Source organism: Branchiostoma lanceolatum, chromosome 15, assembly GCF_035083965.1.
Source record: "Branchiostoma lanceolatum isolate klBraLanc5 chromosome 15, klBraLanc5.hap2, whole genome shotgun sequence".
In the NCBI taxonomy this organism is placed as follows: Eukaryota; Metazoa; Chordata; class Leptocardii; order Amphioxiformes; family Branchiostomatidae; genus Branchiostoma; species Branchiostoma lanceolatum.
In genome coordinates, this window is record NC_089736.1 from 2,800,787 (window position 1) to 2,814,030 (window position 13,244).

Below are 13,244 nucleotides of genomic sequence, written 5' to 3' on the forward strand. Positions count from 1 at the left end.
AATGAACAGAAGTATTTGGGTTTAACTGTTATATAGATCTCTTGGCGCCTGCAGTGTTATAACAATAAGGAACCTAACCCTTCCCCCTCCCCACTAGGCCCAGATGCGTTCTCCTTATTTAGCAATTTCTAAGCCCTTCAGCTATATTGATATAAATACTTGTACATGCCCCTACCCCCTCTATAAACAACTACATCGTACTACTTTATATTAACACACTGAAACTACCGTAGTCTTGCTCCCAGGGTAGATTTAAGCCTCAAAATCCATTCACTGTTACGACTAAACCCCTAAACTGCGCCAGCTGAGGTCAAGTCTAAATTTAGCATCCCTCAAACCGTCCGACCGGCTGCCGCGATTCGGCCTGGACGTAATGATTTACGACAGTCTTACTCTACAGTGTTTTAAGGTTGTGGCTACTGTCAGGATGATCCTGTCAGCAGCAGAAATTTTTGCACTGCTGACAGGACGATCCTGTCAGCAGTAGAAAAAATTGTACTCCTGACAGAGAGAGAGAGAGAGAGAGAGAGAGAGAGAGAGAGAGAGAGAGAGAGAAACACACACTCCGTATCTTAGCTGAAGACGCAAGCCATAGCAAACATGCTCCACCTTCACGGCTTCACCTTTACCTTATCAAAACGCCGATAGTTACGTTATCAAAACGTCGCCCGTCCCGAGGCCTGCTATGGAGGCTACTCCCTGTGACCTCTAGTAACCCGACTCTCAAGCAGTGCGGAACAGACAGGCATGACAGCCAGTCAATACACGCACAGGGAGTGGTCAGTGAAATAACCTGCCGGACACTGGCATTGCTGCAGAACAGTGCACTGGCGAAACTAAGCCGGACTATGCATTGCAGGGAGTTGGAATTGTTGGACTTGTACATGCGCTAGGAAAGGATCAGAGAATCCATCTACAGCATTCACTTTGTTCGCAGCTGGGTATGCGTTAATCGAAGCGAAATAAGAGTGGGCCAAGGGACAAGCGCGTGGACTCGTCAAGACAGGGAGTGGTCAGTGAAGTAACCTACAGGTCGGACAGTGCTGAGCAAAATCAAAGACTTTGATAAGAGATTTTGTCGTCATCAGACATCAAATGAAGATGGGATTGGCCGTGATGTTTTCCACTTTGCTAGGACCAGTCTGCGCCATTCTGTTGGCGTTTTTGGTAACAGGTGAGTTCTTCAATTAGTTTTTTTAGCATAAAAGGTGGAAGTGTGTGTATTCAGTAATTTTTCTCCGTTCTCTCAAAACTCAGCCCTGAACAGACTTGTGGCAGAGAGGTACATGTATATCAGGTTCTTTACTTTAAATTGTACGCTTTATGTACTAGAACATGTAGTAAAAAAAGAAGTGAGATAGGGGGAGATGTCCCATAACGGTGCCTACCCGCATACCGCGTGCATCGACTGTCCGTTAACTAAGTCTTGCCAAACAGACCCAAGCCTTTATTATGAGATAACCACTACCGAATTCACAAACGGCTCTTTGGAATACATGTCACAGATGCCCTTGGGAAAGGCACCTTACACAACTTTCTTCACTGCGCCCTGGGGCAAAAATGGGTACCTGACTTTGGTTGGAAAGATAAAAGGCAGTAGTAGGTTTTTCAATACCGTGCTCTAGACACAGTGGATAACAACCCACTGTCCCTATGGCCTCAGAAAGCCAATGAGACTTCTATTACCTTTTCGCAAGATCTACTCAGCCTAAAACTCATATACTGAATTCCCAACGCTGACATTACAAGTTATAAAGTTTACGTTCCTTCATTGTTTTCCATATTTGATGTCTCGGGGCGTGGCCGGTGTCAAATAGTTGCCATCATGTTGTTTAGAAACCACTGTGATACTCTGTCACCCTAATCTGTAGATATGTGTCTATAACAATGGACTAACTATTCTTAATAGCTTAGAAATATCCGGTGGGAAAAGCTTCTTAAAATTCTCGTGTATTAAGAGATGTTTCTAGCCCATACACTAAAGACTTTTGCAGTTCGCTGGTTTGTTTAATGATTACGCACCTTACTATTTGTTCTTCTACACCTGAATTGTTTTCATTTGACTTCAAACAAATGCTTGATAGTTTTGAATCGCGAAAATGCATTGTATTCGTCCCTTCTGTCAGCGTATGGAGATAAAACAATGCGCTCCTTGTACTATAAGCGTAGTACAGTATTTTGTGTGATGTAGAAAACTAAGGTGGGGCACCATTGCAATGAGTCACCCAAATAAATTCAGGGCTAAATTTACAGCTAGGAGAAAAATTCAAAGTTTTAGTCAATTTCTGAAGTGTGTGGTACAAATCCACAAAAAGAGACTCATCCATAGTAGGCTAGTTATTTTGGGCTTATCATGTTCTGTTTTCTGCTTGTACGGGAGGTTGACTACAAAAAAACAACAGTACAATCAGAACTGATATACAATCAGAAAACTGGACATGGTAATCAAAATAATGTGCCACCCGTAATAAGGTCACATTTCCAATCCGGGGCCTGGCCGGGCAGTCTTGAGGAACGAAAGTTATGATATAAAAGACAACAAAAAACACAAAAGTGCCACAAGAGCATAGCTTGATCATATTTATTGATATGTGCTTTAATTCTCGTTTCCTCAAACTGCCCAGCCGGGCCCCGTTTGGGAAATGTAACCATAGCTTATGAAGGCTAGTACGCATCAGGAACTTATCTAGATATTTTCTAGCCACTGCAATGAAAAACAATTAATTTGAACTGACATATTAAAAGTCAGAAAACACCACACAACATAGCCACCAAAGGCCAACCAATAATCCTGCTAAGCAGGCTGGTGTGTACATAGTAGCTCAGTGCTTTCTGCGAGCCAGTTGTTCAGTAGCCCGTGAACTCAGACCCAGATTTGACGCTTCGGTGGTCGTGAGTTCTAATGGGGGATCTGTTATTAAAGCTGGTCACTACCAGACTAACTGCGTCGACTATTTTGCTGAATTTCCAGCTTAACAAAAATCTTTCAGTTATAGGCCGAACTGTATCGACAATATTGACACCATGTCTGTGCTGTTGTGTAAATATTGTTGTGCAATGTGGTACAAATGAGTTGTTTATAGATAAATGTCTAAAGCAGTCACCTTCAAAGTGACTTGATATAATATAGCATAGTTAACTATCAGCTTTTTTGAATATATAGCTACCTTCTGTTTTTGTCACTTGTGTGTCTGGTCTCTTCAACCAACATGAAGCTAAGACAAGGCATAGCAAAGCGGGATTGTTTGTCCACTATCTACCAAGATCTTCCATAAAAGGATGATATCTATACAACGAGAATAAGACTTAGGTTATAGACTTGAAAAACTCACTCCGTCGTTAACTTAAGCAAACTAGCGTGTTATTTTTGCGGTAAGATGCAAAATGTATTTGCTCCGGTTATTTCGGTGCCCCGGATGACCCACTTTGGCCGGAGTGTTCTTACCTAACAAAGACAGTCTGATCCTGCCCTGTACACAAATATTAGCCGAGCGCACCTGACCGGCACAGCCCTCGCAAAACAGGAATGTCATTGGCCTGCGTGTCAGTTTCTACCCTAGCCTCCTTAGCAGGGTCTGAGTAGCATTTCAATACAAACTTTATGTAGATTTTGCTTAATCTTTTTCTTTTTCTGTCGAGTTTGATGCGTAATGCTTGAAATGAAGCGTATAGCTTATTCGATAGCTGCCACTGCCACGCAGTTTCACTATAGCTATTATTTATAGCTAAGTACACCGGGTGACCTCTACTCTTCTCGTTAGCGTGTGGGGTTCTTTTTACGTGCAAAGGGTTTTGACGTCAGAAGCTGCCCATACACGCTTACACGGGAACATATACTCTAGTGAATCACATATCAACGTCTAAGGATGCAGATCCATTGAGCCTGTCTTTCCTAACTTTATTTTGCACATCTAACTGTAAGCGTTTAAAATCTATCTGATGAGGATGCTCCTACTGTAACTGTACTTTGTGGTAACGAGTTCCACTCTATGACAGTTCCAGGGGAAAAACAAATTAACCCCAATTATGAAATAGTAGCTCTGACACTCCTGTCTTTTTTCTACAGTTCATGCGGACGCCCACTGTTTAGAACCGCTGGGTGTAGAGACGGGGCGGATAGCGGACGGCCAGCTGACGGCCTCCTCCGTGACGCCTGGGTTCGAGGCTCGCTGGGGCCGGCTGAACGGGGAGAGGGCGTGGCAGATGGACACATTCGACCAATCACAGTGGCTGGGGGTGGACCTGGGACGGGACTGGTATGTTTTTCCCTACTTATTCAACTTATCTAACCTTATAACCTTGAAAGATTACATTCTCTTCAGCCGTGGCCATTATAGTAACACATTTAAAACACATATTAGCATTTAAAAAATCTACCTACCTCAATTTATGACGAAAGATACAAAAGTCCTGTTACAGTACCAAGGGGCCCAAAGTCAACTTTGACCTTCGTCTTCCCAACACCTATCCAAATACTAGACGTGTTCTTCAGTTATGTTGAACAAAAATATTCGGAATCACTACACGTTCGACCAATCACAGTGCCACCAAAACAGAAGATACAAAAATCGGACGATCTGTTACAAAGTCAATCTTAATCTTTCCAGCACCTACCCGCTTACCAAACATCATTGCTATCAATCTAGAGGTCCTTCAGTTATGTTGAACACAAATGTTCGGAAACACTGTTCTCTTCCTCATGGCAATTCTGACTGGTTCACTTTGCGCTGCATCTATATGTATCGCTGCTTTCAGGTGCGGTCCCAAAAGTAAAGTATTTGTAGACACAGATGGTTAATTCGTAGCCTTGCGTGGTCCACAGGTACGTGAGCGCTATCCGCACGCAAGGCCTGGGTCCAGGCTATGTCGAGACCTATAGGGTAGTGTACAGGGTTAACGGTTCCAGCCAGTTCAACGTGTACACGGAGAACGGACGGGCAAAGGTTGGTGGAACTCACGGTATACTGTAGATATCTAGCAAGTATAATTGTCCGCAAAATGCGACTACAGACTATAATCGAATAGAAATGCGAAAGTACAAGTGTTAACTTTAGTCTAACTTATTGGATGCCCCAATGCCTAGACAAGTAGCCATCGATAGCGCTATAAAACTTATGTAAATATACTGACCCTTTATCATGTTGTTCTGCATCTGTTCTATTTCTGACCCCTTTCTCAAAAATCACGACAATAGTTATTCCAGAAAACTACTTTTTTTAAACGTCGAGGGGTACATAGCTCTTGGGGCAGAGAGCAAGTGATGTAGGTTTGGGCCCCCTAGCGGCTTTTGTGGAACTGCATGGGCCGATTTTTCTAACCGCGTTCCCTGCTTTGTTGTCAGATCTTTACAGGGAATGATGACGGAGAGACGGTTACCCAGCAGACCCTCTCCCCGCCCGTCTACGCGCGGTACATCCTGGTCAACCCGGTAACCTTCAGCAGCACCCCGAGACTCAGGATAGAGCTGCTCGGGTGTGAAGGTACTTCGTTTTTATTTGCTTTTGGGCCAAGAAGCATTGAAGCTAATGACCTATTTCAACAGTGCCACATACAAAGAACAATAAGCTTGATAAGATAAAGGTAGTCACATGGCCTTTTTGAGGCCTCAGGGGCAGTGGATTGTTATGGAAGGTGACCGTCGGTCTGTGTGTTCTGACAAAAGATGAAATGTTGAATAAAAAAATGGGTGAAGCCTGCCTTCTCTTGTTGCTTTGCATTTGTTGATAAGTTACCGTTCAAAGATAATCTTAACACCTGATATGTTCTATTTATTTTCAAACCAAAATTTCACACTCCTTCCTTTCTTCCCTCACTTATTTGTTCATCTCGGTTCAACGTTTCAGATGTGAGAACTGACACCACGTCAGCGATCTCAGCCGGGTGTTACGAGTCCCTGGGTCTAGAGGACGGCCGTGTTCCCGACGAGAAGATCACGGCGACCACGGAGACGGCCGGGTTCGAGGCGTACAGGGGGCGGCTGAGCGGGGCCCGGGCCTGGCAGATGGGGACGGTGGACAGGAGTCAGTACCTGGCCGTGGACCTGGGGGAGAACATCTACGTGTCGGCGGTACAGTCTCAGTCCTTATATCATCTAGACGTTAGAAATTCCTCCAATGATTGTAAAGGCCCATTGTCATCATATACTATACACTCTTGTATTAGCCTTATGCCATACTTTGTACCTTTGTACAATTGTTGTACAATAAAGTTTATTATTATGTGTTTAGACAAAACCATATATGGCAAGAATCATTCATTCTTACTTGTACGAACGAAAGCCAAATGTACACCTACTTCAAGCTTAATGTAATGTTAGTAGTACTAAATTTTGTACATAGTATATACTACATGAATGGTTATATTATCATTCTTTATAATTTGTACTCTGTTGTACTTGCCTCGTTGGGGTGAGTTGTTGCTACAAAAGCCGCCAATCATGTAGTGATTAATTTCATTCATCTATCAACTGATTAAATGATTAGCTAATTCATTCATTCATTGTTCGTTCTTTCACTCCTTCATTCAGGTGAAGACCCAGGGCCAGTACGGGGGACACGTCACAGACTACCGCCTGGTGTATCAGGTGGAGGGATCGTCCACTCTCAACACTTACAGTGAGAACGGGACCACGAAGGTAGATGTTGAAAATATTCGGTCAAAATGTTTCTCAACAGCCACGCAAGGGACCGAGGAAAAATAGTTGATGAGAAGGGGTTGTTGCAATGGATGCGCTAAGTGAGTCGGCAGAATCGGTTTGACTGTAGCTGAAAGCTATCATAAAAGAAATGACAGCAAAGAAACATTTTCTAGACGACCCCTCTTGTAAAATTGCATGTTAGAAAACGGGGCAGACAGAAACCATGACCGTTAACTGCTCACATCTGCTGGAAGATTTAGCTGACTTTGGATGAAATGATATCGCCAATAGAAAGATGGAGAGTAGAAGGTAAAAACTATAAATTCCATCATCCTCGAAGGAATAGAGCATCATATGAGCCAATAAAGACATGTCTTAGTGAAGTGCGTTTAAACACCTCTCTGTCTCCATCTGTTGCTCAGATGTTCCCAGGAAACAGTGATGGTAACACGGTAGTTGAGCAGCAGCTGACCCAGCCCATCTTCGCCCGGTACATCCTCTTCAACCCGCGGGGATACTCAGCCATACCCCGCATGCGCGTCGAACTCTTCGGATGTAAAGGTCAGGAACACATTCTGATTGGTCGACACAACAAGGTTTAAAGTTGCCTATCTGGCTAATGCTTTGGTCCCATTTCCAATCCGGGGCCCGGCCGGGCAGCTTGTTGGAACAAAAAGTATGATATGTAAAAGACAACAAAGGCACAATACGTAAAAGATTACTCCTAACCATATTATGTGTATTTTCTTGATATGCATTTTTAATTCTTCGTCTTCTTCTTCTTCATTACCCACTAGGCCATCGCACCGGTTGTAAAACTCAACACAGGGATGACAAAATGTTGAATATTCATTTGATATCTTGCCCTCCATACAGACGCACCGGCTGGTGCCACACTCGTGCCCCCCACCAGAGCCGTACCAGACGAACCCACCTCCACAGCCCCGACACGTGCACCCTGCCCACGGCCGCTAGGGATGGAGGACGGAACTATTGTAGACGATCTGATACGGGCAACAACCCAGGTATAGCAGACTGTCTATCTATGTATCTATGTATCTATCTGTCTATATATATGTCACAGGACAGATTGGAATCCAGTACAATCTGGAACTGTCCTAGGACAGATTAGAATTCCAATCTGTCCTAGGACAGACTGGAATTCCAATCTGTCCTAGGACAGTTCCAGATTGTACTAGTACAGATTGGAATTCCAATCTGTCCTAGGACGGATTGGAATCCTGATGGGAATTCCAATCTGTCCTAGGACAGATTGGAATCCTACAACTGAACTATATATTATGTAAATTAGAGACATTTGCATATTATGGCCTATTATGAGTAACTTGATATGCTCAACCGATTTTTCCAGTTATTTAGTGGCTAGGTATATATTGAATTGTCTTTGATATATATTGTTTACCTGAATGTCTAACCTTTATAAACGACATATAAAGTTATTACAATCATAAAGTTATTACAATCATTTGAAACATCAGGCAAACTCGAGTTTGTTCTAGGCAATATTTCGGTAACAGTTCAAATCCTGGAACTTATGGGATCAAACCTCCTTGATGGGATAGAGCTCACTTTCAAAGCAAGAAGTATCCTCATTTAGAAAATTAAAATAATTTTTCCTTTCTTTGTTATGCCGCTTCAAACTAGGTCATCAATAGACCCCTTTCCAAATACCGGCGCCATTTTGAATCTGGCGCGAGCGCGCCTTATTTGAGCACGGGAAAAGTAAACAAACGGTAAACGGGCTGCGCGGGAAATGCGTCCCCAATAGAAAGCAGCGTTGAGTCATCTGAGTCGGCGGAGAGATGATCTCCTCGGTGAAATCCGTCGATATATATGTATGACACTTGTAGATAATATTGCTGTGGATACTTAGACTTGATATCAGCCAGTAAAAATTGTGAATTTCTGATGATTTTCCACAGTTCCTGATTGGCTGTTGAACGCGCGCCACGCATCGTATATGTTTACACCGGGTGCCTTGTAGCTTCCCCGACAAAGTTAGTAAAAGAAAAATCCCACAAACATGTACACATGTCGGACTGGGATCTTTGTTTCTACGTATAGGTATGAATATAACTGTCAGTGAGCATTTTGGCGGCAGTTACAATGGTAACATCACCTTGGAAAAATACGTGGGTTAGGGGAAGGGTCGTGTGTTCTATGCAACGTTACATCGACTTCGCTCAGCAATATTTCATATTTCCGCAAAATAAACCCCAAACCTACAAATGTATGCTTGAGGTCAAGGTCCTTTTGGGTACAAATTTGGCAGAATTTCGGCGGCTTTTTTGACGATTTTTTTAAATGCCACGAATTTAATCCTAAGGACTCAAATGCGTGATTGAGGGATCAGGGGTGAGGGCGTATGCGCGTGTTTTCCAGTATGTCAGATGTAGCGTTTCTTTAAATCATTTTGCGCGGCAATATTTCAGATATCTGTTGGCCGGATGGAATCCAACAAAAACGTTTAAGAATATTGTCTTGAGAACTGAAGAACCCCAGGCCGATTTTTTCACTTTTTTGTGGGGTTTCATCCTGCGGAAATCTAAGATATTGCCGCAAAGTGATGTAATGAAACGCTACAAAGAAAATTCGCCCCCTGCTCCACTCACGAACTTCCCCAAGCTAATCTTGGCACTAAAATATCGTCAGAGTCAAAGCAGCCACTTGAAGTCCCACAAATTTCTACTCGCAAAGCCCTCAAGCCTTTATTTTCACGTTTTTGTTATATCATCCGACGTAAATTTAAGATATCACGGCGTCTTAGTATTTTAAAGAATCGTCAAAGAAGGTGCCGAAAAAATTCTGCTAAATTGCTAACCAAAGAGACATTGAGCTCAAGCCTACATTTTCACTTTTTTGTGGAATTTTATCCAGTGGAAGTGTAAAATATCGTCGGGCGAAGCGATGTAAAGGATGCTAGACAGAACACACGATCCCCTCGAGCTCCTAACGCGCGTATTTTTCCTAGGCGATCGAAGTTGGCATCGTCAAAATAACGGTCACAACCGCAAAAATTCTGTATATTTCTATCTACGTAGCTACAAGGATCCCAGTCCGACATGTGTACGTTTTTGTCGGATTTTTTTCTCGACTTAAGCTAACATAAACTACAAGCACACGGTGTAAACATATACGATGCGTGGCGCGCGTTCAACAGCCAATCAGGAACTGTGGAAAATCATCAGAAATTCACAATTTTTACTGGCTGATATCAAGTCTAAGTATCCACAGCAATATTATCTACTTGTGTCATGCATGTATATCGACGGATTTCACCAAGGAGAGCATCTCTCCGCCGACTCAGATGACTCAACGCTGCTTTCTATTGGGGACGCATTTCCCGCGCAGCCCGTTTACCGTTTGTTTACTTTTCCCGTGCTCAAATAAGGCGCGCTCGCGCCAGATTCAAAATGGCGCCGGTATTTGGAAAGGGGTCTATTGTCCTGGACAAGCAGTGATGCTGTCAAATTATCAACTGCTTGATTGAAGATCATGTTAGCCTTGGCCCTCAGGTCTTGGTACATTGTATTACTTTTAGTCAGTGACTGTAAGCAAGGAGGTTTAAACTTTCTAGGTGTAAGCTGAGGATTGGGATATTCACAGCCAATACAGACAAAATTCCATGAAAGAACAATAAATTCTCACACATCCCCCTGAGTGTGCTTGATTTAACTTCCTAAGAATTCCTTCCTAGAGCACTGGCATTTACTTTTAAAATCAGCTGGTATACCTGGAGATGTTTTCTTAGGAGCACTGTCTAGTGAGTGCTCCCATCAAAACTTACATGTATGTGTATGTGCCTAAATCATGGACTGCTAGGCTGAACTGTCAATCAAGAAAAAAAAGAAAAGTCTTGCAAACTACCATACCCTGTACATAACACACACATGTCAATTGATAGACTCAACTTAATTTGTATGAGGTAACATTTGTAGACATAATAGATGCAAGAACTCTATAAAAACGCCGCTAACTGCACTCTTTATAGAAACCCTTGCTTATTCGGCGAAGATATGTGTTCGTGGAACTCTAGTTTACATATATACAGTTCAGTTATTTTATCTTATTTAAAAATATTTAAAAAAAGGATTGTAGTATTGTAGGATTCCAATCTGTCCTAGGACAGATTGGAATCAGGATTCCAATCTGTCCTAGGACAGATTGGAATTCCAATCTGTACTAGTACAATCTGGAACTGTCCTAGGACAGATTGGAATTCCAGTCTGTCCTAGGACAGATTGGAATTCTAATCTGTCCTAGGACAGTTCCAGATTGTACTGGATTCCAATCTGTCCTGTGACATATATATGTATCTGCCTATCTATCTATATCTGTTTATCTATGTATGTATCTGTCTATACATGTATGTATCTGTCTATCTGTGTATTTATACATCCGTAAATTCATAAATCTATCTGTGAATCCTTCTTTATATCTGTGTATCTATCTATCTGTGAATCTATCTATCTATCTATCTCTCTCTATATATATATGCATTTATATATATCTAACTGTATTTATCCGTGCATCTATATATGCAATTATATCCATATATCTACCTGTCTAGTATCTATCTATCTGTGCGTCCATCCATCTACATGTATCTAGGTATGCATTTTTCCTTGTATTCATCATTTGATCTATCCCTGTATCATCGTGCACATCTCTTACAGTCTTTTTATGATTGTTGTTCCCCAGATCGCCGGGTTCGACGCGTTCGCGGCCCGGCTGAACGGCCCCAGCGCCTGGACTATGGGTCTGGTCAACAACCAGCAGTACCTGGCGGTGGACGTCGGACGGAATGTCAACGTCACAGGTATTTTAATTGGTTATTTTGTGAGTAGTGCTAGCTGTGTTTTTACATTACAACAACAGGCTCTTTTCCTTAGTGTAACAAATGCCCCAAAATGATCTAAAAATGCTATCGGATCACCTTCACCATTTCTAACTATGTGCCAAACTAACCGCAGGTATCCAGACGCAGGGCCTGGGGGAGGGGCACATCAAGACGTACCGGATCGCCTACCAGGTGGACGGCTCAGACCAGGTGATACTGTACCGGGAGGGAGGCGCTGTCAGGGTAAATAACGTTTTCTTGTTTTTCTTATTCTTGGTTTAGTTACTTTATTAAATACAGGCGAGGTTGACCAACTAGCTAAGATCTTAAGAGGCAAGTAGATAGGGCTCTTACCGGTGAGAACTGGCAGGTCATCTGGTCATCCCAAAGCCTAACTAAATCGCGCTCCTAGCGGCCGGACCGACTGTTACCGCCCCCTAGAAGGGGAGGGGTCATTGACCTCGGCCAGCGAGAGATTGGGTAAACGCAGGCTTGGGCATAGCCTGGATGCCAGACCCCCAATCTCTAAAGTATCTATCGCTGGCATCCAGGATCATTCAGACATCAGGGACTGTATTCCACTCCTGTCAAGGTATGGTCCAAAAGAAGATAGCAGGCAGCAAGCTGTCTTTGAAGAATACACTGAGGATAGTTAACTAAAGCCCCTGTCACACATTCAGGACCTTCCCACGACTTTGCTCTCAACCACTCCCCAACTAAGGTTGGCGCTGCTTTGGGAGTAGCCTGCTGGAATCCATCCTATTCTAGCTACATTTCGCTCCGTTTCAGGTGAAATATTCAACTTCGGTGACCTTTTGTGGTCACTAATGCAACCGAAACTCGTTGACAGTGTGGCAGGGACTTTGTGCCTGTCATGCTACGGTTCCATTTACCAATAGGAGGCCCGGCCGGGTAGCTTGTGGAAACAAAAAATATGGTAAAAAGACAACGAATTAAAATACACAAAATGTAGAAAATACTCCTTACCATATGGTGTATTTTCTTGATATGCAAATTTTTTATCTCTCGTCTTCGCAAACAGCCCGGCTGGGCACTGGATTGTAAATGAAACCGTAGCATAACCCAGTTCTGATTGAGACTGAAGTCACATTGGACTGTTCACTGCTCCAGGTGTTTGTAGGGAACAGTGACGGGGACTCCGTCGTCCAGCGGGACTTCCTCCAGCCGTTCATCGCGAGGTACGTCCTCGTCAACCCGCTGACCTTCACGGACGTGCCGCGGCTTCGGCTGGAACTGCTGGGGTGCGACATCTAAAACTCGTACATGCGGTTAATGAGAGGAAAAACGATAAACGTCTGCAGTTATGACTCTCTAGCGTGTAAATCTTAATGTGTACTATACATGTAGAACAGTTATACCTTGCAGTTGTGATTTCCTATCATGAAGCTACCGAAAGGCTTTAGTTAAAATATGATGTTTGTTCAACATACAACAAATTCGTTTGACGCTAGGTGTGGGAAAGTATGCTGTTCATGTAAGAGTCAAATATATTCATTTACATGTAGTTAATGAGCGAAAAAGGCTGATCAACTACAGTTGTGGCTCGCTAATGTGAAGAGTTTAATGTCTACTATACCAGTCAAGTTACACCTTGCAGTTCTGCTTTCGCATTCTTATGAAACTACCGCGAGTACAATGTTTGTTCAGCATGAAACAGATTTGTTTGACGCTAGGCGTAGGAAAGTATGATGTTCATATATATTCATTTGTCACCCATAACAGAGT

At 43.0% G+C, this 13,244-nt stretch overlaps 1 protein-coding gene across 1 annotated transcript; it reads left to right on the plus strand.

Moving 5' to 3' along the window:
- Positions 1 to 912: 912 nt before the first annotated feature.
- Positions 913 to 13,011, plus strand: LOC136421030 (lactadherin-like). The gene is made up of 11 exons (XM_066408175.1): positions 913 to 1,174; positions 4,067 to 4,256; positions 4,823 to 4,943; positions 5,342 to 5,480; positions 5,844 to 6,067; positions 6,527 to 6,634; positions 7,060 to 7,198; positions 7,514 to 7,662; positions 11,360 to 11,477; positions 11,632 to 11,741; positions 12,630 to 13,011. The coding sequence occupies exons 1-11, from the start codon at positions 1,096 to 1,098 to the stop codon at positions 12,771 to 12,773; spliced, it is 1,521 nt and encodes a 506-aa protein (XP_066264272.1). The 5' UTR covers positions 913 to 1,095; the 3' UTR covers positions 12,774 to 13,011.
- Positions 13,012 to 13,244: the final 233 nt, after the last annotated feature.